Genomic DNA, 23963 nt, shown 5'->3' on the forward strand with positions numbered 1-23963 from the left:
CATTCGTTGGTAAACAGATCCAGCATTTCTCCCTCTGTGTAGTCATGGAACAACTTTTCATTGTTACCATGGTTTTCCCATTGATGGAAATCGATGCCGTTGGACCAGGACCGAGGCCACCCTGGGGGCAGCTGCCCAGCCCACCGCCTTCTCCAAAGTGGTGGCACATTTCAGGCGAGGGGTGCACAGCACGTTAGAAAAACCAGTGTGTGGCACACAGAGTAATGCCCCCACCAGCACCACAAAGATGGCCTCGTCCTTATCGCAGGAAGCTGGGGATGTGTCTGTTCACATGGCAAAGGGGGAACTGAGTTTCAGGGAGCTGGTGCCAGATGCTAATCCCCTCATCCTCCCCAGGGAGATGATCCTGGGTTGATTGCAGCAGAATCACAAGGGTTCTCAGAAGCCTAAGAGAGACAAGGGAGAGAGAAACAGAGATGGCAGCATGAGAAGGGACTGACGCAGCAATGCCGTTGTCAGTGATGGAGGAAGGCCATCAAGCCATGGAATTCGGGCGGCTTCTAGAAGCTGAAAAAGGCAAGGAAACAGATTCTCCCCTGGACCTTCCCAAAGAGACCCAGCTCTGCCCACATGTTGATTTTAACCCAGTCATCCCCACATTCAGGTCCCTAACCCTTGGAACCGTAGAATAATAAAGCCATGTTGTTTTGAGCCACTGAGTTTGCGGTAATTTGTTACCGCTTCCATAGGACACAGAAACAGTGGCAAGGACCACGAGAGAGATCAGAACAGGAGACCAATGAAGGATGACCTTGCAGAGGGTTTCTGCCGGGGCCCCACCCAGCCCTCAGCTCTCTAACTCAGGAGTTAGAACCAGGAGATGCTCTGTGCACCAAAGGGGTGACTGCATGACATGCCTGCTGAAAAGAGCAAACTCCAGATCCATGCAAGACCACCATCATCTGTCCTTGAAGATGAGATGAGCCTGCATTATGTTTGGGAAATGATGATGGTGATGATGGTGATGGTGGCGATGATGATGGTGATGGTGATGATGGTGGTGATGATGGTGGTGATGACGGTGACAGTGTTGATGGTGATGGTGGTGATGACAGTGACGATGGTGGTGATGGTGGTGATGATGCTGATGATTGGTGATTGTGGTGGTGGTGATGATGGTGATGGTGGTGTTGGTGGTGATGACAGTGACAGTGGTGATGATGGTGGTGACGACAGTGATGGCGATGATGTTGATGACTGGTGATGGTGATGATGACAGTGATGATGGTGGTGATGGTGGTAATGGTGATGGTGGTGATGACGGTGACAGTGGTGAAGATGATGGTGGTGATGACAGTGATGGTGGTGATGGTGATGATGGCGATGGTGGTGGTGTTGGTGGTGTTTGCCTTGGTGAGGTGTGCCTACTTCCAATGAGCCGAATCTCCCTTGGGTGAAGCTCAGTTATGCAGCATGGGAATCCCCAAGGGTCTGAGGTATCATCTGATGCATTAAAAGATTCATGGTGTTTTGGGCTGAACTGTGTCCTCCCACCTCCGAAGAATTTTATGTTAAAGTCCTAACCCCTAGGACCTCAGAATGAGACTGCATTTGGTACAGGATCTTCAGAGACATGATTAAGGTAAAATGAGGTGGGGGAGGTTATACTCAGTGACAGAGTGTATGCCTAGCATACGTGGGTTCAATCCCCAATACCTCCATTAAAAATAAATAAATAAAAACCTTATTATTACCCCCCAATGCCAAAACAAAACAAAACTACAACAAAAAAACCCCAAAAACATCTTTTAAAGGTAAAATGAGACTAGCAAAATGAATGTGTTCTAGTCCAACAGGAGTGGTGTCACTTTAAGAGGTGATTAGGACACAGACACAGAGGGATGACCACATTAAGGACACAGGGAGGAGAAGAACAGAGGTGTCTCAGGAGGAACCAGCCCTGCTGACACCTTGATCTCATATTCCAGCCTGCAGGACCGTGATTTCTGCTGTTTAAGCTTCCAAATCTGTGATACATGGTTTCTCTAAGCAATCTAACACAATGGGATAAACAAATGGGGTCCACATGCACGTGGGGGGAATATTACTCAGCCAGGAAAAGGAGTGAAGCTCTGACACAAGCTACATCATGGATGGACCTTGAACACAGGATGCTCAGAGAGAGAAGCAGATACAGAAAGACACATGGGATGTGACTCCATTTATAGGAAACGCCCAGAACAGGCAACTCCATAGACATGTGGATTAGTGGTGCCTGGGGCTGGGGGAGGGGGTGGAGAGTGACTGTTTAATGGGTAGAGGATCCCTCTGGGATGATGGAAATGTTTTGCAATTAGACAGAGTTGGTGGTTGCCCAACACTGTGAACGCGCAGAATGCCGCTGAATTGTTGAATTTAAAAAAACTTTACGTTATGTGAATTTCAATTTTAAAAAAAAGTTTCATGATCAGAGAAAGACAAACACTGTATCATCACTTATCTGTGGGGTCGGAAAACATAAACCAAACTAATGAACTTAACAAAAAGGAAATGGACTCATGGACACAGAGAACAATCTAGTGGTGACCAGTGGGGAGAGGAAAGAGGGGTAGGAGGGTAGGATAGAGGAAGGGGGTTAAGAGGTACAGACTATTACGTATAAAATAAATAAGCTACTTGCAAATATTCGCACTATCGTGATTCTGTAATAATCAGGGAGGGCTAAACGTTCACTATATTAAGACCATGCATGTGTCCCCAGACCTAGTTCTTTTCCTTGGTCTGTTTTCATAAACGCTGGGGATAAACCAGATCTGATTTGTATGACGCATCTTACATGGCCAATGTCTGTGACACCAGGTTATCAGATCAACCTCGAGCAATGACAGCACAGCTGGTGTGTGACAACTTTTGAAACCACCATTGCTAATGTGATGATTACCAGCTGCCATGAAACGAATCGTAACAAGAAAAAAAAAAAGTTTAAAAACCCTACAAGGATATATTGTACGAGACGAGTTGCCTAGCCAGTATTTTATAACCATACGTGGAGTGTAACCTTTGAAAATTGTGAGTCACTGTGCTGTGCACTTGTAACTTGGGTAACATCAGAGAAAAAACTTTCGTCTTGACAAGTGTCAGACGTGATGAAGATGGCGGAGGTGGCGGGAGGTGGGGAGAGGTGGTGATTAAGGTGCTAGTGATGATGGAGATTGTGCCCACGACATCTCACAGATACGTCAAACTTAACATGCCCAGGACGGAACACTTGGTGTTTTCCCACCAAATACGCCTCCACCCCTCCGAGCCCTCCCAATATAACCCAATGGTACCACCACCTTTCTGATTCGTTAGCCCCAGAACCTTGGAAGTTACCCATGATTCTTGTCTCGGTCACCCCAAAATTCATACGGTGAAGCCCTAACTCCCCCAGCAAAGGACAGGTGAGGACATTACTCATAAGACAGCCACCTGGCAACCAGGAACAGTGCTCTCAGCAGAAACCAAATCAGCCAGCATCCTCATCTTTTGGGGGGAAAAGCTCCCAAAGGCACCCACCAGTCCCCCGCCCCTCCTGGAGGTCCCTGAGAAAATCAAGGCGGATGGCTGTACTCTGCCCCGCACGCCGTCCGAGACCTTGAAAAAGCGAAACTTTATTTCCTGGTACTTCACTGTTCTTCCCAGCAAGAGCCAGCATTTGGACAGTTTCAAAGAAAAGGAAAAGGGGAAATGCTTCTCAATGGTGGCGAAGGTGGTGACACACGGGTGTTTGCCATAAAAAGAAAAACCTGGGGGAACTACCACGAAAGCCCCAGGGGAGTCACTCCCAAAGAGACGGAAGGAGGTTTACTGAGAATTCTGAAGACGCGTCTCCCAGGAAGAGCTCTGTGCTGACAAGCTTCCAGGGTGCCGGGGCGGGGGTAGTAGCAGAGGGGAATGCTCTGTCATGGGACAGGGGACTGCATCCGCCCTCTGCGTCCAGGGACAGAGCCGGCCTCCTTGGTGGTCCCGGGCGGTGGAGGGACCCATCGCAGAGCCAGGTCTGAGACCAGCATCGAGGCCTCATGTCCCCAACCACATGCGTGCCCCAAGTCATCGGGGAGGGTTGTCCCCACACCCAGGGAGGCATTCGGGGAAACCAATTCATGGACCACGCGCTAAGGCCACGGGGAAGTCCGCTCTGCAGTCCTCTCTGGCAGGTGGAGGAGCTTCCTGGGGCTCTGGCTTTGTTGTGGCTTAAAATCACAGGAATTCATCTTCCCCGGAGTCCTAGAGACCTTAAGTCTGAGGTCAAGGTGTGGGGAGGTGGCCGCGCTCCCTCCCGAGGCTCCAGGGGAGGGTCCTTCCTGTGTCTTCCAGCTTCTGGGGGCTCCAGGCGTCCCTGGGCTGGTGGCCGCCTCCCTCCCCTCTCCACGTGGCGTCTCCTCTGTGTCTGTGTTCCTCCTCCTCTGTCTCTTCTAAGGACACTGTCCTTGGATGCAGGGCCACCTCCTCCAGGAGGACCTCCTCTCGGGTCCTTCACGTCATCATGTCTGCAAACACCTTGTTTCCAAATCAGGTCCCTTCCTGAGGTCCTAAGATGGTATGAATTTTTGAGGGGGCAGGAGAGCGGTGTACGGAGACTTCAACCAACCCAGGACAGCAGGTTGTGTGTGCACATGTCTGTGACCCGCCTGCCCACCCCTGTCTCTCTCACTGACTGAACGGCTCTCCTCCCAGTTTGTCCTCACCGGCCCTCTCCCATCCCACACTTTCTTTCCACCAGCCCATTTCCTCCTCTCCTCTTGAGCAGGAACTGTTGTCTCTCCATCTCCTAAGCTTCTCTTCCCAAAGTCCCCCCAATCCGTCCCCCTTGGAGATGGAAACTGAGAAGGAAAAGTGTGGAAAATGTCACTGGAACAGGCAAATCTTCGGAGACAGTAGGCAGACGGGGCTTACTGGCAGCTGGAGCAGTGGGAAAACGGGAATGACTGCTCACAGGTGCGAGGTGTCCGCTGACGGTGACAAAAATGTTCTGGAACCAGGCAGACGGGCTGGTTGGGTAACGATGAATGTTTGAAATGCCACTGGACGGTCCACTTTCGAATGGTTCCTTCTACGCTGTCTGAATTTCATTTCAATTTTTTTTTTTTTAATGAGGAAGCTCAGCCTGAAGGACTTCTTATTCAGAAATATTCTTTCGTCATATTCCATCTAATTTTCTAAATCCCTGCAATGCTCTTAAATTGCAACTACCATTCACGGCGCTGAACCCACATCCTCTAAAGCACCCACACGAGATGAATACGCTTAGAAGGCAGGAAGGCAGGAGCAATTTTCTGGGTATCACTGAGCAATAAACAACATGCCCTTCCAATTGCTTCTGTCCACCCTGTCCCCACGCCGGTCACTCACGTGCACGGCAAAATCTCACCGGTCCGGATTCCACCCAACCCAGGGGTGTGCTTGGGTGATGCTTGGGGAGGAAATGACAGCTCAGGTGGGAGACAGGGCAGAAAAAAAAGGGGGGGAGGCCGATTCTAGGGAACCAAAACTGTAGGAGGGAACTCTACCAGTGTGGAGAAAAATGACCACCAGAGCTTTCAGAGAGAACAGTGTCTGATGAATTACTCATCACGGAAGGTCTTCTAGAACTTAAAAAACTGTGACTTTCCACTGGTGCAATGTGTGTGATAGTAAACAAAACACAAAATAAAGTGGCCGGTGTAGGCATGTGGTCCGTCGGGAGGCAGTGGGTTTTGTGCCTTGATTTCCGCGGTGGTGGCCGCCCAGGATAAGACTGCACAAAACCACACACGTACCCCGACTCCAAAACTCAGAAGTTTCACCGAAAAGTGGGAGCGCTGAACAGGGTCTGCGGTCTCTTAGCAGGATGCTGAGGTCCTGGTAAAAAGATCACGCTACAGTTACAGAGGATGTCAAAAAAATTCATGAAGGATGCCGGACGGACTGTAGGTGGGGGGTGGGGAACCCCCTGTGCATTTATCATTATTTCAGAACATTTCCTTTTAATAGCACGATCGTGCGTGCTCACGGCCAGAACTCAAGCTCGGTTACACGGACCAGGAACGAGGCCCAGGGGGGCTGCACCCCATTGCCTCTGTCACAGGTGACGTGGCCAAGGAGGTGGAGTGTTTCACCCTATGAAATCACAGTTTAGCCGCGACGGGCCCCAGGGTGCCGTCCATGCTCTTTGAAAAATACCCATCTTGAGATTTTTCGCCCACACAAGCCGAGCATCCTTCCCGAACTGGATTTGCGGAGAAGTGGTCAATCTAGAAACACGGACCATCTCCCACAGACAGTGTGTGCAGGAGCACAGGAGGAGGACACGTGAGACCACACAATCCCCAGCTTGCCTCCTTATTCTGCCTCCAAGGTGTCGTGGTCACCCTGTGAACGTGGCCGTCTTCCCAGCTGGGTCTTGGCCTCACGGTGCCTCCTGCCGGGGTCTCGCCATCTGCAAAGCCACCGCCGGTATGATTGCTCCCTCAGGCAGAAGCACACCTGTGTCCACCTGCTGCCTCTGCGCTGAGATGTCGGAGTCATTGCAACCATCTTTGGGGCATTGTGAGTCAGCAATTCTGTCCCCCAGGCGCCTCCCCCGGGGGGTCCAGCTCGCAGCGAAAAGGAAGGGAGGAGAGAAAAGAAAAAAACAAAAAAGCTCACCCACAGGGGTGGAGATCAGAGCAGATAAAAATGCACAACTGTGTGAAGCCAGGACTTAAAACATCCAAAGTGGGGGTGGGGGACAAGCCCAGCCAGCATGGTCCTTCCAGCCTGACTCATTCTGGAAGTTTCTGAGGGGTGGGGACTGTAGAGCGTTAAGAAAGGTGGAGAGGTTTGCGAACAGGGGGTGGGTGGGTGGTTTGCTTGGTGTTTGTTTGGGTTTTGTTTTGTGTGTGGAGAACAGCCTTGCTCAGCTGGAACGCTGCACACAGAACGCCCTCAGGCGATGCAGAGCTGCTGGGGGTGCCTGCCTGCAATGGGGGAGTTAGGAACGGGGGGGGGGGGGGGAGGGCCCAGGATCATTTAAAAGGGAACTCAGTCTTCTGAGCTGGAAGCTTAGGAAGAAGAGACGTCAAGCCGGGGCTGAGGGGGTTATTATTTGCCGACTGTGTTTAACCTTGCGATCTGAAGTTCCTGGTGACTGTGACAGCTCTGGAGAGTTTGGGAGTTTTTTTAAAGTTTATTCCCAGTCTCAGATTTATCATGCTCAAATTAATCTTTAATACTAAAGAAAGAGGTTTTGCTGAAGGGTGATAAAGTCAACAAAGCTGCAAAGTAACACACACACCACACACACAGACACACAGACACACACGCACACCTGAGTCCCAGGCCCCTGCTGGTCCAACATCCTGAACATGGGTGACCTGGCTCTCCCTTCTCACCCTTGGGGCCCACAGGAAGTTATCCTTGAGGAACAAGCATCTTCATTAAGAAAGGCAAAGGCAACTGCAGAGCTCTTTCCTCCCTGCTCGGCACCTCTTGGTCCCCAGGGGGAGTGACCGTCTATTTTTAAGGACAAGACGACTCACCGGGCACCCTATACCCACTTGGCAGATCCCCCACAGGCCCACCCCAGCCCCACCCCAGCCCCCCTCAACTCCAGGACTGCAGACAACACGCTGCATCATGTCTCCAGCCACCTCCCCGCCACACACACCTCCCCGGGCCCCGCCCAGTGCCCCGGCACCTTTCACAAGAGACCTGCCTAAGTGCCCCGAGGAGAGACAGCCGCTGGAGCCATGTGCCAAGGGCTGGCAGGTCCTGCACGACTTTCCACTGTTGGCTTGTGTTTCCACCTATCGGTGTGACTGCACGGGTCTGGGTTACTGTCCCTACTCTGCGGCCCTGCCAAACACAGCCAGCTTTTACATCAGCCCAGCACAGCGTCCCACAGGGAGGGAGAGGCAGACGGAGAAAGAGACCAAGAAAAAGAAAGGGGGAGAGAAAGGGAAGATGGAGACGTTGAGAGGGGTCCCTGGTGACCCCTTCCTCACCAGCAAGAGAAAAACCAAAGGAAAACAGAAGGCTTCAATGCCACTCTGGCGGTGCCTCTCCGTCTTATTAAAACCAAGCCACTATCTTGAGCCCAATGCTTTCTCCTTTCCAAAAGAGGAGGAGGAGGACCTCAAAAAGTGCCTGAACACCCCTGTCCCATAGTCACACAGGGCGTGCCCCCCTTCCCCATTCACTCTTCCTGACAAGCAGCAGGTTGGCAGAGCCCACTTAGCAACACAGTTGCTAAGAAGCCACAGGCTGGCTGGTGCCGGCAGCCTGAATCCAGCGCCCCTGTGGGGTCGGGATGTTCTGCCCCTACTCAGGGAGGAGCCCCATAAACAAACACCTCTCGGGGTCCAGGCGCCCAAGAAACTGGAAACCTTTACCTCCAGCTGCCTAACAGTGGCTAGGTTCAAAGGTAGACGACAAAAGGAAATCTGTGTCTGAGAAAAGAATGCCAAGTTTCGGGTGCACAGAAGGAAAGTACCGCGGTATGAAGATATGTGTAATGCACCGCCAACGCTGCCCAGCGCCCCCAAAATGCCACGGGATACCCGAGCCCCAAACCCAGGAAAAGGTCTGAAGTCCACGCGGGCGCATCCTGCCGCCAGGCAGAGGGGGAGGCTGGCCGAGGTGAGGTCTGCAGGTGCCTTCCCGGGCGCCGCCTCCGTCCCTGAGCGTCCCTGCCTGGGGGGCGCGCGAGGACCCCAATGTGAGGTGACCCCCCCAGGAAGTTCTGTGAAGTCGGGGTGCCCAGACACCGGGGTGGCCGGTGAGGGGCGGGCGGGGAGGTTAAGTAAGGACCTCTTGGAGACGCAGGGCGGAGCCCCCGCAGGCGGGGAGGCTCGCGGGGCGCGGGGTGGAGCCCTCCGGGTCTCGGGGAGCCGGGGGGGCCCCGGACGCAGGGGCAGCCGCGCGCGAGGACCCCGAGCGGGCGGGAACAGGCCCCCGCGGGCGGCGGCTCCCGAGCGCTTTGTCTGACGCCGGCGTCCCGGACGGCGCCACGCGCCCCTGCGGCGGGGCCCCGCGCGGCGCACTCACCCACGGTGGCCAGCGTGTCGAAGTCCTGCAGGCGGTAGGCGGGCGGCTGGGGCGCCGGCGCCTCGGGGCCGGGGACGCGCGCGGGCGCCCCGTCGGGGGCGGCCCCCAGGCCCTCTCGGGAGTCGGCGGCCGCCGCGGCCGGCCCGGGAGCCTCCATGGGGGCGCGCTCAGGTCCCGGGCGCCGGGCCGGGCCGGGGGGCGCGGGGGGCCGGCCTTCCCGGGACGCAGCTTCGGAGGGCGGCGGGGCGGCGGCGGCGGCATCAGCGGCGGCCACCCATGCGCGGCCCCCGCCTCCCGGTCGGCGTCCGGGCGCGGCGGGCGGCGCGGCGGGGACAATGGCGGGGCGCGGGCCGGCGCTCAGTGCAGGAGCAGCAGCAGCAGCTGGTGAGAGTAGCCGGCGGCCTCGGGGGGCGGGCGCGGCGGGCCGGGCTGGGGGGGCGGCGGCGGCGGCGGCGGCGGCGGCGGGGGCGGCGGCGCGGCCTCGGCGCGGGGCGCGGCCGGGGCAGGCGGGGGCGAGGCGGGGTCCCAGCCGCGGGCGCCCGGCTCCCTGTTCATTCCTCGGGTCCCGCGTCCACCGCCACCCGCGCGGGCGCTGCGTGCGCGCAAAAGTGCGGCCGGGCGGAAGCGGCCTGGGCGGGGCCGCCGCTCCCTCCGCCCGCCCGGGGGTGGTGCCCGCGCCGCCGCGCCCCGCCCTGCGGCCGCGGGGCCGGGGCGCCCGGGCTGCCGCCGCCCCAGCAGGGGCGGGCGCGGGGAGCGGGGTGCGCGCGCGCCCTCCGCGCCCGGGGCCGCCCCGGGGGTGGGGTCCCCGCCGGGCTCCCGCGGGGGATGCGCGGGCGCGCCGCGGCGCTCGCTGCGCGCCAGCCCGGAAGGCTGGGAGGCGGGACCGACTGGGGACCCGGAGGGCGTGGTCCAAAGAAAAGTAAAGTTAGAAAATAAACCTGGAGTTCGAAGCGGATAGGGCGCCCCACAGACCGCGCGGTGCCCGCGCGTCCCGGCGGGCGGGCCCCAGGTCTTGGCGGATAACCGACCCCCCCTCCCCACCCCGGACCACGTCGGCTTCCAGCCCTGGCCTGTGGGGCTGGGGTGATGCCAGATGCGCACGGTGCGGGAGGCGCGGGGCTTCGCGGGACCTCCCCGTGCGTTTCTTGGCCGCATCCGAAAAATCTATCATCATCCCAAAAGAATTGTTTTTAAAAATAAGACAGAGAACAGCCAGATGCAGTTGCCTGCAACTTTGATGGGCCGCTGGTTGGGACACACCAGGGACAATTTTGGAGAAGAAACACAGAACGTTCAGATACATTTAAATTTCAGACACACAACGATAGTTTTTGCTTTTCCTAGGGCATATTTGATTATAGTGACACCAAAAAAAATGTCAAATGTATCTAGACGTCCTGTATTTTATCTGGTCACCTTTTCCCGGGGAGAATCTGGTCACATGCAGCTTGGACCTCGCAGGCCCGGCCAGGAGCGCCTGGAACCTGCTTTTCTGAACGATCCCGAGTACTATCCGTGCAGCCGGTCCGCGGAGCCCAGTCTGAGAAGCGAGAGGGCACGGTGCCTACCCCCCTGTTCGGCGGGATTCCAGCTATTCCGCCTTTCGAAGGGGGTGTCCGGCCTCTGAGTCCGCGGGGCGGGGCGGGGTGGGGGGCGCATTCTGTCGCAGAGGTCAGGCCGCGTGAGGTCAACTTCGGCACGGAGGCGTTTTACGGAGACCAGGCCCGGCCTGCCTCGCTTGGCTAATTGGGAGGGGCGGGGGCTGGTGGGAGGAACAGGAAATCAGAACCGGCTCTGGGTGTGGTTTTCTGGCCCCGGGCTGCCAGCCTTGCCCCAGCTCTCCTCCGCACAAGGTGGGTGGCTTTCCTCCACACTCCCCCCCTCCACTCCCAACCCCTCGGGCCTGACGCCTGCTCTCTGCCGGTTGCCAAATCTTGAGCTGGAATGCGAAAAATGCGCTCCAGGAGCGGACGGCGTCGCCTGAGCGCCTGGGAAGAACAAGGACTGGTCCCCCGCGCTCAGGCCACCGGGCCCTGCCCCGCCGAGGGCCTCGGGGCGACCGAGGCGGTCCGCGCGGGGCCCGTGCGCGCCTCCCCGCGGAGCGCGCGCCCTCTCCGCGCGGAGTCAGCCAGGTGACCGCGGTCCTGCTGGCTCATTGAGGGCCGCGGGTCGAGGCTCCGGTTTCACACCCAATGAAAGGCATGACTGTCCCTTCTAAGGGCAGCCAGAGAAGGAAAAAAAAGAAAAAAGAGTAACAAACTTTCAGAGTTAAACTCTGGATTTCAGGGTTGATCTGACCCTTCCTCTGCCGCCCTGAGCGTGCCCACAGACCTACCTGTTCCTATAAATATCCTGGGAGGGTTTCGCAACACCTTGCAGAACAAAAGCAGCTTTCATCTGGGACGACCGTAAAAATTCTTCGGAAAACCACGGCGTATGACTTGAAAGGCAAAAAAAAAAGAGGAAAAAATCTCTGCAAGCGAGGCATGATAGGGTGATCACCGCCTTTAGGATGCGCATTTGGTTGTGGTGGGGCGGTGGGGAGGACGGATACTGAACTCTGTTATGCGGAAAGAGTAATTTCTGCCTGGACCTAGAATGGGCTATAAATTCAATGCCCCAGCAGGGGTAGTGGTGTTAATAGAGCAGAGGTAAAAATGGTGGTCCGTGAAGACAGCTGGACACTTCTTTTAAAATATGTATGCATGGTGGGGCAGGGTATAGCTCAGCGCTAGAAAGCCTGCCTGGCATGCACAAGGTCCTGGGTTCAATCCTCAGTGCCCCCATTAAAAATAAATAAGCTTAATTACCCCCTGCCAAAACAAACATACAAAACACGTATGTATAAAATTGTTAATGTGTATTTGTATGTGTGTGTAGGAGGCGTGTATCTATTCTGAGTTAAAATAAACAATAATACGTTTATAATAACTGAGGGACACATATATTATACCACTGCCAATAAACTAGGAAGACGCATTCTTCCGAAATGATTATGTTCAGAGAAATCAGTCTGTAGGTCTGTTTAGGCAGGATTTTGCTATGTACTCCACAAGGTAAATAGTATAAAGCTGAAAACTGAAAGTAGTTGAAAATTTTATTTTTTATTAATAAAGCCGTAGACTCTTATGTTAAAAAATAAATCAATAAATGTGTTCCAAGTGCTAAAAAATAAATGAAAAATAAAGAATACGTTGTTTTTACAACCTTTACAATTTATACGTAAATTATACATATTACATGCCAGTATATTCTAATGTACTAATATATTCTAAAATAAGTGTTTTCCTGCCTTCACAGGCTTTACAATGTGTATATATATATAACTACTAAATATTATAGATCTAATCTATTCTGTGGTGTATATTCTAATATGTTTTATTATATGTTCTAATACACATATTTCAAGGGAAATGTTCAGCTGCCTTCAGACTTTATATATAATATTAGGTATTATTTATATCACATACATTCTAATCTGTTCTGTGATATATATATTATAATATGTGTTATTGCATGTCCTAATATATATATGTATATATATATATATTCCAAAAGAAATATTCGGCTGCCTCAGACTCTACAATTTGTATATAATATTAGATATGACATGCTCTATGATTGATTCTGTTCTAACGCATCCTGGAATATATGTTCTAACATGTTCTATTCTATGCTCTAATTCAGAGGCGAGTTTAGGCACAGGAACACGGTTTCCGGTTTCAGTGGCTGGATTTTACCCTCATTCAGCTGAGGCCAGTCGCGCAGCGGGAGCAGCCCGGGTCACTCCCCGTGCTCCGTCACCTCGTCCCCATTTCTCAGGTAAGCTGTTGCAAAGCCACTTCTGGGCGCCTGGCTGTCTTCCTTTGTCACCAATGAACGTTTTCCCGGCGAGGAGTGATTCAAGGATTTGTAAGTGCTCACCGTTGTTGGTAGCTTTGGGATCCCATTTCTTACTTCTCCCTGGTCGCGGACAGCCCTGTGCTGGGCGTGCGTTGGTTCAGTGTGTTAGGAGTTCATGATAACCCAGCTAGTTGGCTGTGTTCTGTTACAATCCTGCGCACTTACACCTCCACGGATGGAACCAGGTCCATCAAGATTGATCAAAGGTGGTGAAAGTTATTTTACATTCTGATGAGGACCCCCACAGTAATCCAAGGCTTGCCCAGCTGCATCCCCATGTCTGCAAGCATCCGCAGGGCTGTGTTTTGGCTCCTGGCTCTCGAGAGCTATCTCATGCAAAGCAGAACCCCCCATCCACTTCACTTGTTGAACAGGTGTTGGACCCAACATACGTGTTCATGCTCCTTGAAGCTGACCTGGCGATGCCGTCTCTGCTGACAGAAAGGACGTTTTCACCACGGGGGTATCACACACAGTGCCCTGGCTGGGAAGGTCGTGAATTCCCAAATGGGCTTAGAGCCGTGAACGCATCCAACGTGGAATGCCAGGTGGTTAAATATTTGCCTGTTTAGGTTAAGTCAGTCAATCCTCCGTCACTAAAATCAAACAGAACCCTCAGCCACCTTCTCTACAAGTGGAAGTTTGAAAATCTGAAAAAGTACGAGAATGTTTGGCTGTCAGCCTGCTCTTATTCACGTATGGCGTGCTGACTTCTAAAAACAATGTTTTTACGTGTGTCTGTTTACTCCGAGGCTTTTCTTAAGAGATTTCAAAGCAAACCCTAGAGGTAGGCGTTGCAAACATAACATTGTCTGGGCTAGACCAGCCTGTCATTAGAAGATGTGGATTTTGTTCCTCACCCAAGGTCGGCAGGGAAGTTTTTAGTTCTCAGATGCCAGAGAGGTTCACGGAGGATCTAAGCTGTGGTCCTGAGGGAACACAGGTGGATAATGCTGCCGGAAACGTGAACCCAGATGCCAGAAAGAGACATCCTTCATCTGAAAGAGAAGTTCAAATTCTGCGCCCCTGTGGTTGCTGTTTAATGGAATTTCTGAACTTGGACTTTAAAGGTTACGTTTTACCCAAGGAATCACAGGGATGGTTAGAAAGTAAGCAGGTTAGTAACTGTGATGACTGAAGAGGGATTTCATGAAAGACATGCGTAGTTCTGTTCCAAATTATGTCAGCGGGGTTTCCATTCATATCTGCAGTCTGAGCACGTGAGTGTCAATGAGTCAGTGCACAGTGTGAGGACCTAGAATCTCCAAAATTACACCTGATCACCTGGGTCAGTGTTCACGCTCTTAAAAGGGAGCTAAAGCTCACCTGCTGGTCTCTGGAACGTCCCGGGAACTCCAAGTACTGCAAAGTAACATGACTAATATTGTATCAAATCCCATCATGCGTGTCTCTGGACGTAAGAAATAATATTCTAGCGTCAGCTGTGACCTATGTCGGGTTAAAAACTGCTTAACACATTCACCTCATATGCTGTTAAAAAGAAGCACAAGAGATGTGACCATGAAAGAAAACTCAAATTTCAGGAGGATTCGATTTAAAGAGAGGAAAAATATATATCAACACAGGGAAGATAGCCAGTCTTTTATAATAACTCTCAATGGAAAATCACAACATCTAAATATTGTATAATTTTTTTTTTAGTTTTTGATAAAAATAAGATGAATTTTTAAAAAATAAATCAAGAGAGGGGTAAAAATCAAACATCAAACAAGGCTAGAAGAAAGTACTGCAGAAGGTTTGCAAATCCCTGGCTGATCATAGGAGGACATTCTAAAGTGGAGAGAGGCAGAGTCATAGGATTAACGGGTGACCAGAGCTGCCGACCGAAAAATGTAAGAATGTTAATGGAGTTATAATCAAAATAGAAACGCATTTACAGCAAGCAAGCAGAGCGCATCAGAAAAGGGCACAGCCATGGGGATTTCACACAGGGAGAAAAAAAAAATCTTTCTGCTAACTAATAATCAAAGAAATGGGACTGAGACCAAATGTGACGGAGTTTTGGGCCTTTTAGTTTTTTTTTCAAATCAGCCTGACAGCATAAAGATGAAATGTCCCATGCTGATGAGAGCATTGTAACGTTACGGTGTTAGAAACAATCAAATACTTTGGTCCTGTAATTCTTTATCTCGAAATTTATTTTTCAGAATTGAGTTTTGGGGACTATTGAATGCTTCATGGGCAAAATTACCCGGGGTCATGGGATGAAATGTGCTTCCCCGCCTCGCACAAATTCAGATGTTGACGTCCCAACCCCCAGGACCTCAGAATGGGGCTGTGTTTGGAGATGAAGGTAAAATGAGGTCACTAGGTGGGTCCTGATCCCACAGGAATGGGGTCCTTCTAAGAAGAGGAGATGAGGACCCAGACGCACATAGAGGGACGGCCACGGGAGGACACAGGGAGGACACGGCCGTCTACACACCAAGGAGACACCAGCCCTGCTCACGCCTGGTCTCAGATGCCAGCCTCCGGGACCGAGAGGGACAAATGTCTGTTGTTTAAGCCCAGCAGTCCGTGACACTCTGTTGTAATGACCCTATCGGACAATGACACCCGTGAGTCAGAGCAGTTTTTATCACAGAGAAATCCATAGAGATAACTTTCAACATCCGAAAAATCAGGGAACGTGTACTTCTAAGCAGGTCTGTTCATGGAAGGGAATTTTCAAACTTTTCATAAATAGTCAACGAAATGGGAGCATTGTGCCTAAATTTTAAGGATTATAAGCAGTCGTCCAAATTTTATAACACACTCTGGTCTTCATTGTATAACAAGATGACATTGCCCAAAAGGGAGGAAGATGTCCCCAAAAGGTGACATCTGGATTAGGATATTCTTTCCTATTTTTTTTTTCCCAATGTTCCACAGACGTTCTTGTAATGAGGACACAGACTTCAGAGCACGCCCTAAAAGATTTTGCAGGAGACACAGATTGAGAGATTTGGAAACCTGGTGGGGTTTTTTTGTTTTGCTTTTTTTGTTTGTTTTTATAAAGTGATGGATTAGGTTAGAATTATCTTAGACCTTGCTGAGGTCTGAGTTTATCTTAACTCCCTGGAGGGAAGTAAGAAAACACTTGGTAATTCTTACCTGAGAAATACAGATTGTTGCAGTCACCAGTCCTTATCGGTCCAAGGAGGAAGTTTGAAAACAGAAAGAAGATGTGACGAAATAAGAAACACAAGCCCCGACCTTGGAGGATGGCGGCTGCGGCGGTAATTCCTCCTTCACGGGTGACGAAGGCACCCTTGTCCCCCCCTCCGAGGCGTGTGTGGGGATCTGGCAAAGCGAAGCCACCGTGGATCTGGAAGAACCCATGTGGAGACGAGACTCAGAAAATCTGAAAGTCTCGTGACGAGGTGGCCACTAGCTTGTCTCATGATAAAGCCAGGGTTTTTTGTTTGTTTGTTTTTTAAAGTTGTTTGGTGCTGGCGAGGGAAGCAGGAGATTGAAACAATATGACAAGAAGCGTCTGTCTGTGTGTGGGTGACTGGGACACTGCACTGTACACCGGGAACAGACACATTGTAACTGGCTGTACTTCAATAAAAAGACTAAACACGTATCTATAAAATAGATAAACAAGGTCCTAATACGTAGCACGGAAAACTATATCCAATATCCTGTAACAACCTCTAACAATGCAGCACCCCACGGAGCCTGGTTTGGGGGCCACAGGCACTGCCCCACCCTACAAGGGGTGCAGACTTTACAGCGGGTCATCGGCAAGGCACTGTGGAAATCCTCCCGCTTTCCAGCTCCCGCTGCAGTGGCTTTGGGACTGGTACCCAGGTGCGTGGAGGTGTTGGGGGAAAACGGTCCATTCCAGCAGACTTTGAAATTGCAAGTCTGTCCGCCAAGGGGGTGCTGACGGAGTCCCGCCCCACCTCCCGCCGAGTGCCAGGCACCCGACATAGGGGTATTTGGATAAAGCAGAGAAAACCCTGGGACCCATGGACTCAGATTGCATGGAGGGGGGTGGACAACCCGCACTCAGAATTGTTAAGAGGATGTAAAGTACTGGGCACTAAACGAGGAATAACAACGTGGGAGGACCAGAGGCGGGAGAGCGTACCACAGCGTGTGGTCATTACCCATGTTCATAATTACATAGTCCCATGTCTGTAAGTATATATTAGCAGTTTATGTTACAGAATATATGCATGTGTTTATCTCTGTGATTATATAGGTCTATACACATATCTGTATGTACCTATATTAGGTCCCCCAGGAGGGGTGGAATTTAAGTAGACGCAGGGAAGGCGTGACCTTCAGGTGTGTGGGGACGTGGCGGGGACGGCGTGGCTGGCGTGGCTGGGGGGTGCAGCAGGGCTAGGGTGCGGTCCCGGAGGACCTCGAAAGGATTTTGCTTCTTAATCCGGGTTGGGTTGCCAGACTGAATAGATAAAAAAGCAGGACACTCACTTAAATTTGAATTTCAGACAAACAACAAACTATTGTTTTAGTGTAAGGATGCCCCGTGCAATATTTGGGATGTACTTAGACTGAGCACCCAGCTGAATTTGAATTTTAGTGTCAGCATGTTCCATGCAATCTTTGGATTTACTTATGCTTAACGCCTGGATGAATTGTAATCTCAGATAAACAGTAAAAGTATGTCCATAAAATATGTGGGACTTACAGGAAACGTTCAGTTGAATGAGAATTTCAGATAAACACTGAATCATTATTTTATTCTAAATATGTCCCATCCAATCTTTGGGGCATAGTAACACTAAATGCTGAGTTGAATTTGAATTTCAGATAAACCACGAATAATCTTTTTTATAGTGTAAGTCAGTCCCATTCAATATTTGAAACCTGCTTAGTCTAAAAAGTCATTTGTGATTGATCTGAAATTACCATTCAATCAGCCTCCTTCGTCATTTTATTTGGCAACCCTAACTCTGAGCAAAATGCAGAGTTACTGTCGAATTTCGATTTTAAAAGGGTTCCTCTGCCTGCTGAGTTGAGAATAAGATTCGAGGACCTACAGCAGTGGTTAGAACCAGCTGGAGCTTTAGAAAACTCTGCGTGTACCCGGGCTTCACCACAGCCCAACTGAATCTAGTCTCAAGGAATGGGGACCCAGGCGTAGATATTTCTGTCATTCCCTCAGGGGACTCTGGTGCATATTGACAGCTGAGATTCCCAGCAGAAGGCTGCTGGAGTTATGCAGAGAGACATGATGGGGGTGTCATGAATTAATGAAGGCTGGGGCACTGAAGCTGTGACACGGTGAGAGACTGTCATAATTATACGACGTGGAACCTTCCTCTAAACCCACAGAATGTACAGCACCAGGAGTGGACCATCATGTAGACCAAGGACTGTGGGTCATGATGATGTGTCAATATTGAGTCACTTGTTGTGATAAATGCAGGATGTTAATCATGGGGGAAGCTGGGTGCACAGCTAGAAAGGGTACATCAGAACCATGTGTACGTTCTGTTGATTTTTACTGTTAGCTCTCCTCTAAGGAATAGTCCACTTAAAAAAATAGAAAGAGTGAAATAAAAGCATGTGCAGCAACATGGATGGACCTACAGATGATCATACTAAGTGAAGTCAGTCAGACAGAGAAAGAGAAATATCACATGGTATCACTTATATGTGGAATCTAAAAAAATGGCACAAATGAACTTATTTACAAAACAGAAAGAGACTCACAGACATAGAAAACAAACTTATGGCTACCAAAAGGGGAAGGGAGAGGAAGGGATAAAATAGGAGTTTGGCATGAGCAGATACACACTACTGTACATAAAACAGATAAACAACAAGGTCCTACTGTAGAGCACAGGGAACTCCAATATCTTTTAATAACCTATAATGGAAAATAATATGAAAAAATAATATATAATTGAATCACTTTGTTGCACACTTGAAACTGACAGTGTTGTAAATCAACTCTACTTCAGTAAAAGAAATAAATGGATGCATAACTTTACAACCGTTTGAAGAAGTAAACAAGGATGACCTCTGCACATGATTGTTGGAAAGATCTCCAGGTAATATTGATAAGGGACAACTTAGAGTGTAAGGTCTGTTTGTGTCATGTAAAAGCAAAGGTGATTCCGAAGTCGTTGAGTTTGAGCTTATATTACTATCTGTTTAATACAATAATAGTAATGGGCTAATAGACTTACAAAAAAGGGTAACCACAAGCCAGAAACTGACAGTTGAGTCACAAAAACTAAATAAAATCCAAGATAAGACAAAGGAAGATTATAAAACCACAAAAGGAAGAAGAAAGGAGCGAAGAGGAAATACCAAATCAACTGCAAAAACTAAGTTCAAAATGGCAGTAAACACACATTTGTCATTAATTACTGTAAATGTCAGTGGACTAAATGCTCCAATCAAAAGACACAGAGTGGCAGACTGGATAATGAAGCAAGCACCTTCAATATGCTGCATACAGGAGACCCACTTTAGGGAGAAGGACACATACAGACTGTGAGGATAAGAGGATGGAAAAAAGGATAGTCCATGCAAATGGAAAAGCCAAGAAAGCAGGTGTAGCAGCACTGATTCTGAAGTCGTTGAAAATCCTGAGTGGGTCCGCAAAGCAAGGCTTTCCTATAAAGAGGGGCATTGATTTGGGGCCGTGGCGGGCGTTACCCAGGGCAGATGAAACATTCACTCTTTTCAGCTCATCCTCTTCTATTCAGTTTGTTTCCTCCCAGGCGATGCTGTGTTATCATAATTTTTTAAAATAAAGGAATCATGAGAGCTGCCAGGTTCTGAAGGTACGTGCGGTCCAGTTTCCGGCCATGTCCAAGGGTCATAAAGTCCATGAGGTCCCAGCATGGTGATGAAACAGGAGAAGTGCCATTGTCATTGGCAAAACAGGTCGAAGAGTATTATTTCCAGACAACTGGTGCAGTCATACTTTTTTTTTTATAGACAGAGAGATAGTAACAGTATTATTAATGCCCAACAGAGATGACGGACTGTCTTAGTTTAAAAGGGGGGGGGGAGGGGAGACTACAAACTACATGTAGACACATAATTAGGACCACTTTTGTTGTTCCTACAGTTCAGTCTGTATCCGTGAAGACGATGGAGGCAAAAATAAAACAGAACCAAAAAGACACCTAAAATAAAGACATGGTAGAAAACCATATACTCTGTATTCAGTGGAGTTAGAGATTTCCCACTTTAATTTTTTTTTATGGTTTCTTGGGTATAATCAGACCAACCCACGTGAGCCCCCAAATGATGGGCTGTGAATACCTCATGCCGCTAATTACTGTTTATTTTTGAATTCATAAGAACGCTTCTTATTGTTAAGATGCCTTGAGATATGGGAGGGAAGGAAAACACCCACAGAGAGGAAACGAAACCGTGCAGTCCATGTCCTTCTAAGGAAAAGACGTGGCTGGTTGGTAAGATAAGACTCAGCTCTGCTCTTGGGAAAGACAGCAACGCAGCTAACTTTGTTTTACCAGGATTTGGATCTGGGGCGGGAGAGGTAAAGAACGTGGGGGAGCTTTGCAGGCACCAGGGGGGTTTGCCACTTTGCAACCGGGCAGTGTTTGTGCTGTTGACACTGCGAGGTATGAGATTTCTGCAGAACTGATGGGATTCTGGAATCCTCTGTCTGTCCAGTGTAGGAGTGAAGATCCTGTAGGCACTGGGTCTGGAGGGGGTCGAGGGTTTTGTTTTGAGAGTGCCCCCCTCCCCAAAACAGCTGGGCAAAATAAGGAAGCAGAGCCCCAAAGAATGGCATATGAAGACCCACCTGGAACTAGGAAAACTCAGCTCCTGGTGGGGGACAGCCTTCCCACCGGGTGGACTCGTGTCACTGAGGTAACAACATGTCATGCAGGTCATTGTTACAATTGTTCAGACTAACACCCTGAGGAATACAGAGACCCTATTGAATAGTGGAAGATGTCCGTGCGTCTAAAGCCTTCTGTGCAGGAGGGAGCAGGTGCAGCACAGCCCTGGGAAGGACAGAGAGAAGTGGAAAGGGCGATGGTGTTTTTTGTTTTGTTTTGTGGGAAAGTTGCAGAAGGGGTAGGTCTCAGTGAAGGGCATGACCATGCAGCACAAGAACTGTGAGTCAGCACATTCTTACAAAATGTGGGCACACTTGAATAAAAACAGGCAATGCCAGAAGTATCCAAAATGAGCCCACAAACTTGCCATCTGATGGACGTTGAAAGAACGAGAAGTTTCCACCTATGTTCAGAAAGCAAAGAGGCCAGCCTTACCTCATCTGTGGACTTAACAGCAAAGATACGTCCACATGGTAAAATGAACAACAGGAAGTATTCAGCACGCGTAGATGGTGTGTGTCTGGGGCCGGCGCCGCCACCAACAAGACAATGTGTTTGCATACTAAACAGTGGAACTTTAGGACAAGACAGGGGTTTGGTATCATTTGTTTTGAATTTTCCTGAATCCGAGGCTGCCCTCTTAGGCGAGAAGGAACATGAGGCGAGGGCTCCCGATAAGCTTGAAGTTAAAAATACGGAGAGACAGAGACCTTCGTGGGTGGAGGGTGTTCTGTGGTGTGAGATCCCTGAGGAGTACAGAATGAAAAAAAGAAAACAATTTAGAAGTGAAATTTAATCTGCTGAACGGATGCACACAGAGCTGGAGTTCACTGAACATCAGACATGGACCCTAAGCTGTGAAAAGCGAGGAGTGGCTGTGGGTTTGTCCGGAGACAGTGAGAAGGCTTCCAGATTTCCAGAAGAGTCACAGGAGTGTTCAAGGGATGGAGATGTGTGGCTTGGAGGGTGATGCACCCGTCAATGGATCCAGCCTTCCGTGGGGGCAGACGGGGCATTTTATTGCAGACCATGAAGCCACTACGACTGGAGGATGTGGATCTACATTGTACAATGTACTAGAAAATGTTTATTAATCTCATATTTCTAATGTGTTACCACTGAGGAATATGGAGGTATCTGGATGAATGTGAATTCCCGGCAGGGGGTTCAACAATCTTTGCCCAAAAGGTTGAGATTCTAGCATGTCTTTATAAAGTTGATGGACATGAGGTTCAGATCTTGGGTTAAATAGTGACGCCACCCCCCTCCCCCTAAAAAATGATATGTCTTCTTGGAACCTATCAGTGGGAACTTATTTGGAAAAGTGGTCTTTGCGAATGTGATTAAGGACCTTGAAATGAGATTATCCTGGATGAAACACGTGGGCCTTAGATTCAGTGATGCATGGATGCATGTCCTTATATGAAAACGGTGGGGGGGGGGGTGAAGAAACGCACACAGAGGAGAAAGCATTGGTTAGAAGGAAGCAGAGATGGGAGTGATGTCCCTACAAACACAGGACCAGCAGAGCTGCTGGCTGCCAGCAGACACTGGGAGAGGAGAGAGGCTGAAAAAGACCTCCCTCAGAGGCTCTGGAAGGAGCCAGCCCTGCCCACACCGTGACTCTGGACTTCTGGTCTCCAGAACAATGGGACAATACATTTCTGGTGCCTTCAGTCCCCGCTCTTTGGGGCACTTTGTTCCAGCAGCCCCAGACATCCAGCACATCAGCTTGTCTTACTTTAGATCCGTGTGAGAATTTGATGAAATGGGTTGAGCCGCTTCCTGTTAAGGACAGACTGCATCCTCGCAGGCACCCCCAAGCTGGCCATCAGTGTTCAGGATGTCGCTGTCAGGGCTCACGTTGCTGTCAGGGCAAAATGATGGGGAGGGGTGCCGGGGGGCTGGGAGGCGGTCTGCCAAGGTGTCACAACCCAGGCTGATGGTGCAGGAATGTTCCAGGATCCAGCCCACCCATGAAGCATGCACTTGTCGCAGAATGATGGCTTCAGTTGGCAGGTGCACTGTTGGTGGGAATGTAAATTGGTGCAGCCGCTGTGGAAAACAGGATGGAGGTTTCTCAAAAAACTGAAAATGGAACTACCATATGACCCAGCAATTCCACTCCTGGCATATAACTGAAAAAAAAAAAAAGGAAATACTAGCCTGAAAATATACACACACCCCCATGTTCTTAGTAGCATTATTTACAACAGCCAAGATGTGGAAGCAACCTAACTGTCCATCAGCAGATGACTGGATAAAGAAGATGTGGTGTATTTATAGAATGGAATACTACTCAGCCAGGAAAAAGAATGAAATCATGCCATTTGCAGCCACATGGATGGATTTGGAGCACATTATGCTAAATGAAATAAGCCACACAGAGAAAGACAAATACTGTACAATATGACATATATATGGGACCTGAAAAATACACACGAATATAAGAAAATAGAAGCAGATTGACGGATCTAGAGAGCAGCCTAGTGGTGGCCAGTGGGGAGAGGGCAGGGGAAGGAGGTTAGGAGGTACGAACTACTAGGGACAAAATAAATAAGCTACAAGGACATACTGTCCTGCATGGGGCTTACAGCCAATATTTTATAGTAACCACAAATGGACTCTAACCTTTAAAAACTGTGACTCACTATATTGTATACCTGTAAATTCTATAATATGCTGCAGCAAGTAAACTTCAATGAAAAATTTAAATTTCCAAAAAAAAAAAAATGAACAGTTTCAAAACTCCGACCTCCCTTTGGAGCTAGTGTTACCGATTTTCTTGCTCTCAGAGTTCTTTGTAGGACTGTGTCTGCCGTGGGCAGAGACCCAGAGGACACCAGCAGCGTCGCCGTCAGGGCTCACAACCAGCGGCGCGGCGTGTCATTGTTCCCTGCATCGCGGTGGCTGTGGGGTGGCCGTGGGGCTGCGGTGAGCTGGGGCCCCAGGGAGCCGTTGCTCGCGAGGCAGGCTCACGCGTGTGCTCCCACAGCTGGCTGCCACCCGGTGCCACACCAGCCTGGGGACATTCACGGGAAGGCGGCCAGAAAAGTCGAATGTAGGAAAGGGCTGGATTCCTTCCCCCCCCCCCGTCATGAATAGACACGAAAGTGTACGAGTGGTGCCCTCTGTCTTCCCACTGACCCTCGGGTTTTTCATGAGCTGCCATGAGGTTAGTCCCATATGTAGATAGAGCGAGTCCTATTTTTGTTTTTGGTTTTCTCAACGTTTACTTAT

The 23963-nt window shown here is 50.1% G+C and overlaps 2 protein-coding genes and 1 non-coding gene across 3 annotated transcripts in view; 2 read left to right on the forward strand and 1 right to left on the reverse strand.

Moving 5' to 3' along the window:
- The window catches only part of PRKX (protein kinase cAMP-dependent X-linked catalytic subunit), a 60134-nt gene extending 50687 nt beyond the window's left edge, over positions 1 to 9447 (reverse strand). The window contains exon 1 of the mRNA XM_074359080.1: positions 9010 to 9447. Coding sequence (XP_074215181.1) covers positions 9010 to 9166 — 157 coding nt within the window. The 5' untranslated portion in view covers positions 9167 to 9447. The remainder of the gene's footprint in view (positions 1 to 9009) is intronic.
- Positions 2638 to 2769, forward strand: LOC123612255 (small nucleolar RNA SNORA72). Its single transcript, XR_006719460.2, has one exon. It is a non-coding gene; the product is annotated as a small nucleolar RNA SNORA72 (small nucleolar RNA).
- Positions 9448 to 10450: 1003 nt separating the features above from the next.
- The window catches only part of LOC123612243 (uncharacterized), a 33972-nt gene continuing 20459 nt past the window's right edge, over positions 10451 to 23963 (forward strand). The window contains exons 1-3 of the mRNA XM_074359672.1: positions 10451 to 10547; positions 10638 to 10862; positions 12697 to 12831. Of these exons, the coding sequence (XP_074215773.1) occupies positions 10451 to 10547; positions 10638 to 10862; positions 12697 to 12831 (457 nt within the window). The remainder of the gene's footprint in view (positions 10548 to 10637; positions 10863 to 12696; positions 12832 to 23963) is intronic.

This window comes from Camelus bactrianus, chromosome X, assembly GCF_048773025.1.
Source record: "Camelus bactrianus isolate YW-2024 breed Bactrian camel chromosome X, ASM4877302v1, whole genome shotgun sequence".
In the NCBI taxonomy this organism is placed as follows: Eukaryota; Metazoa; Chordata; class Mammalia; order Artiodactyla; family Camelidae; genus Camelus; species Camelus bactrianus.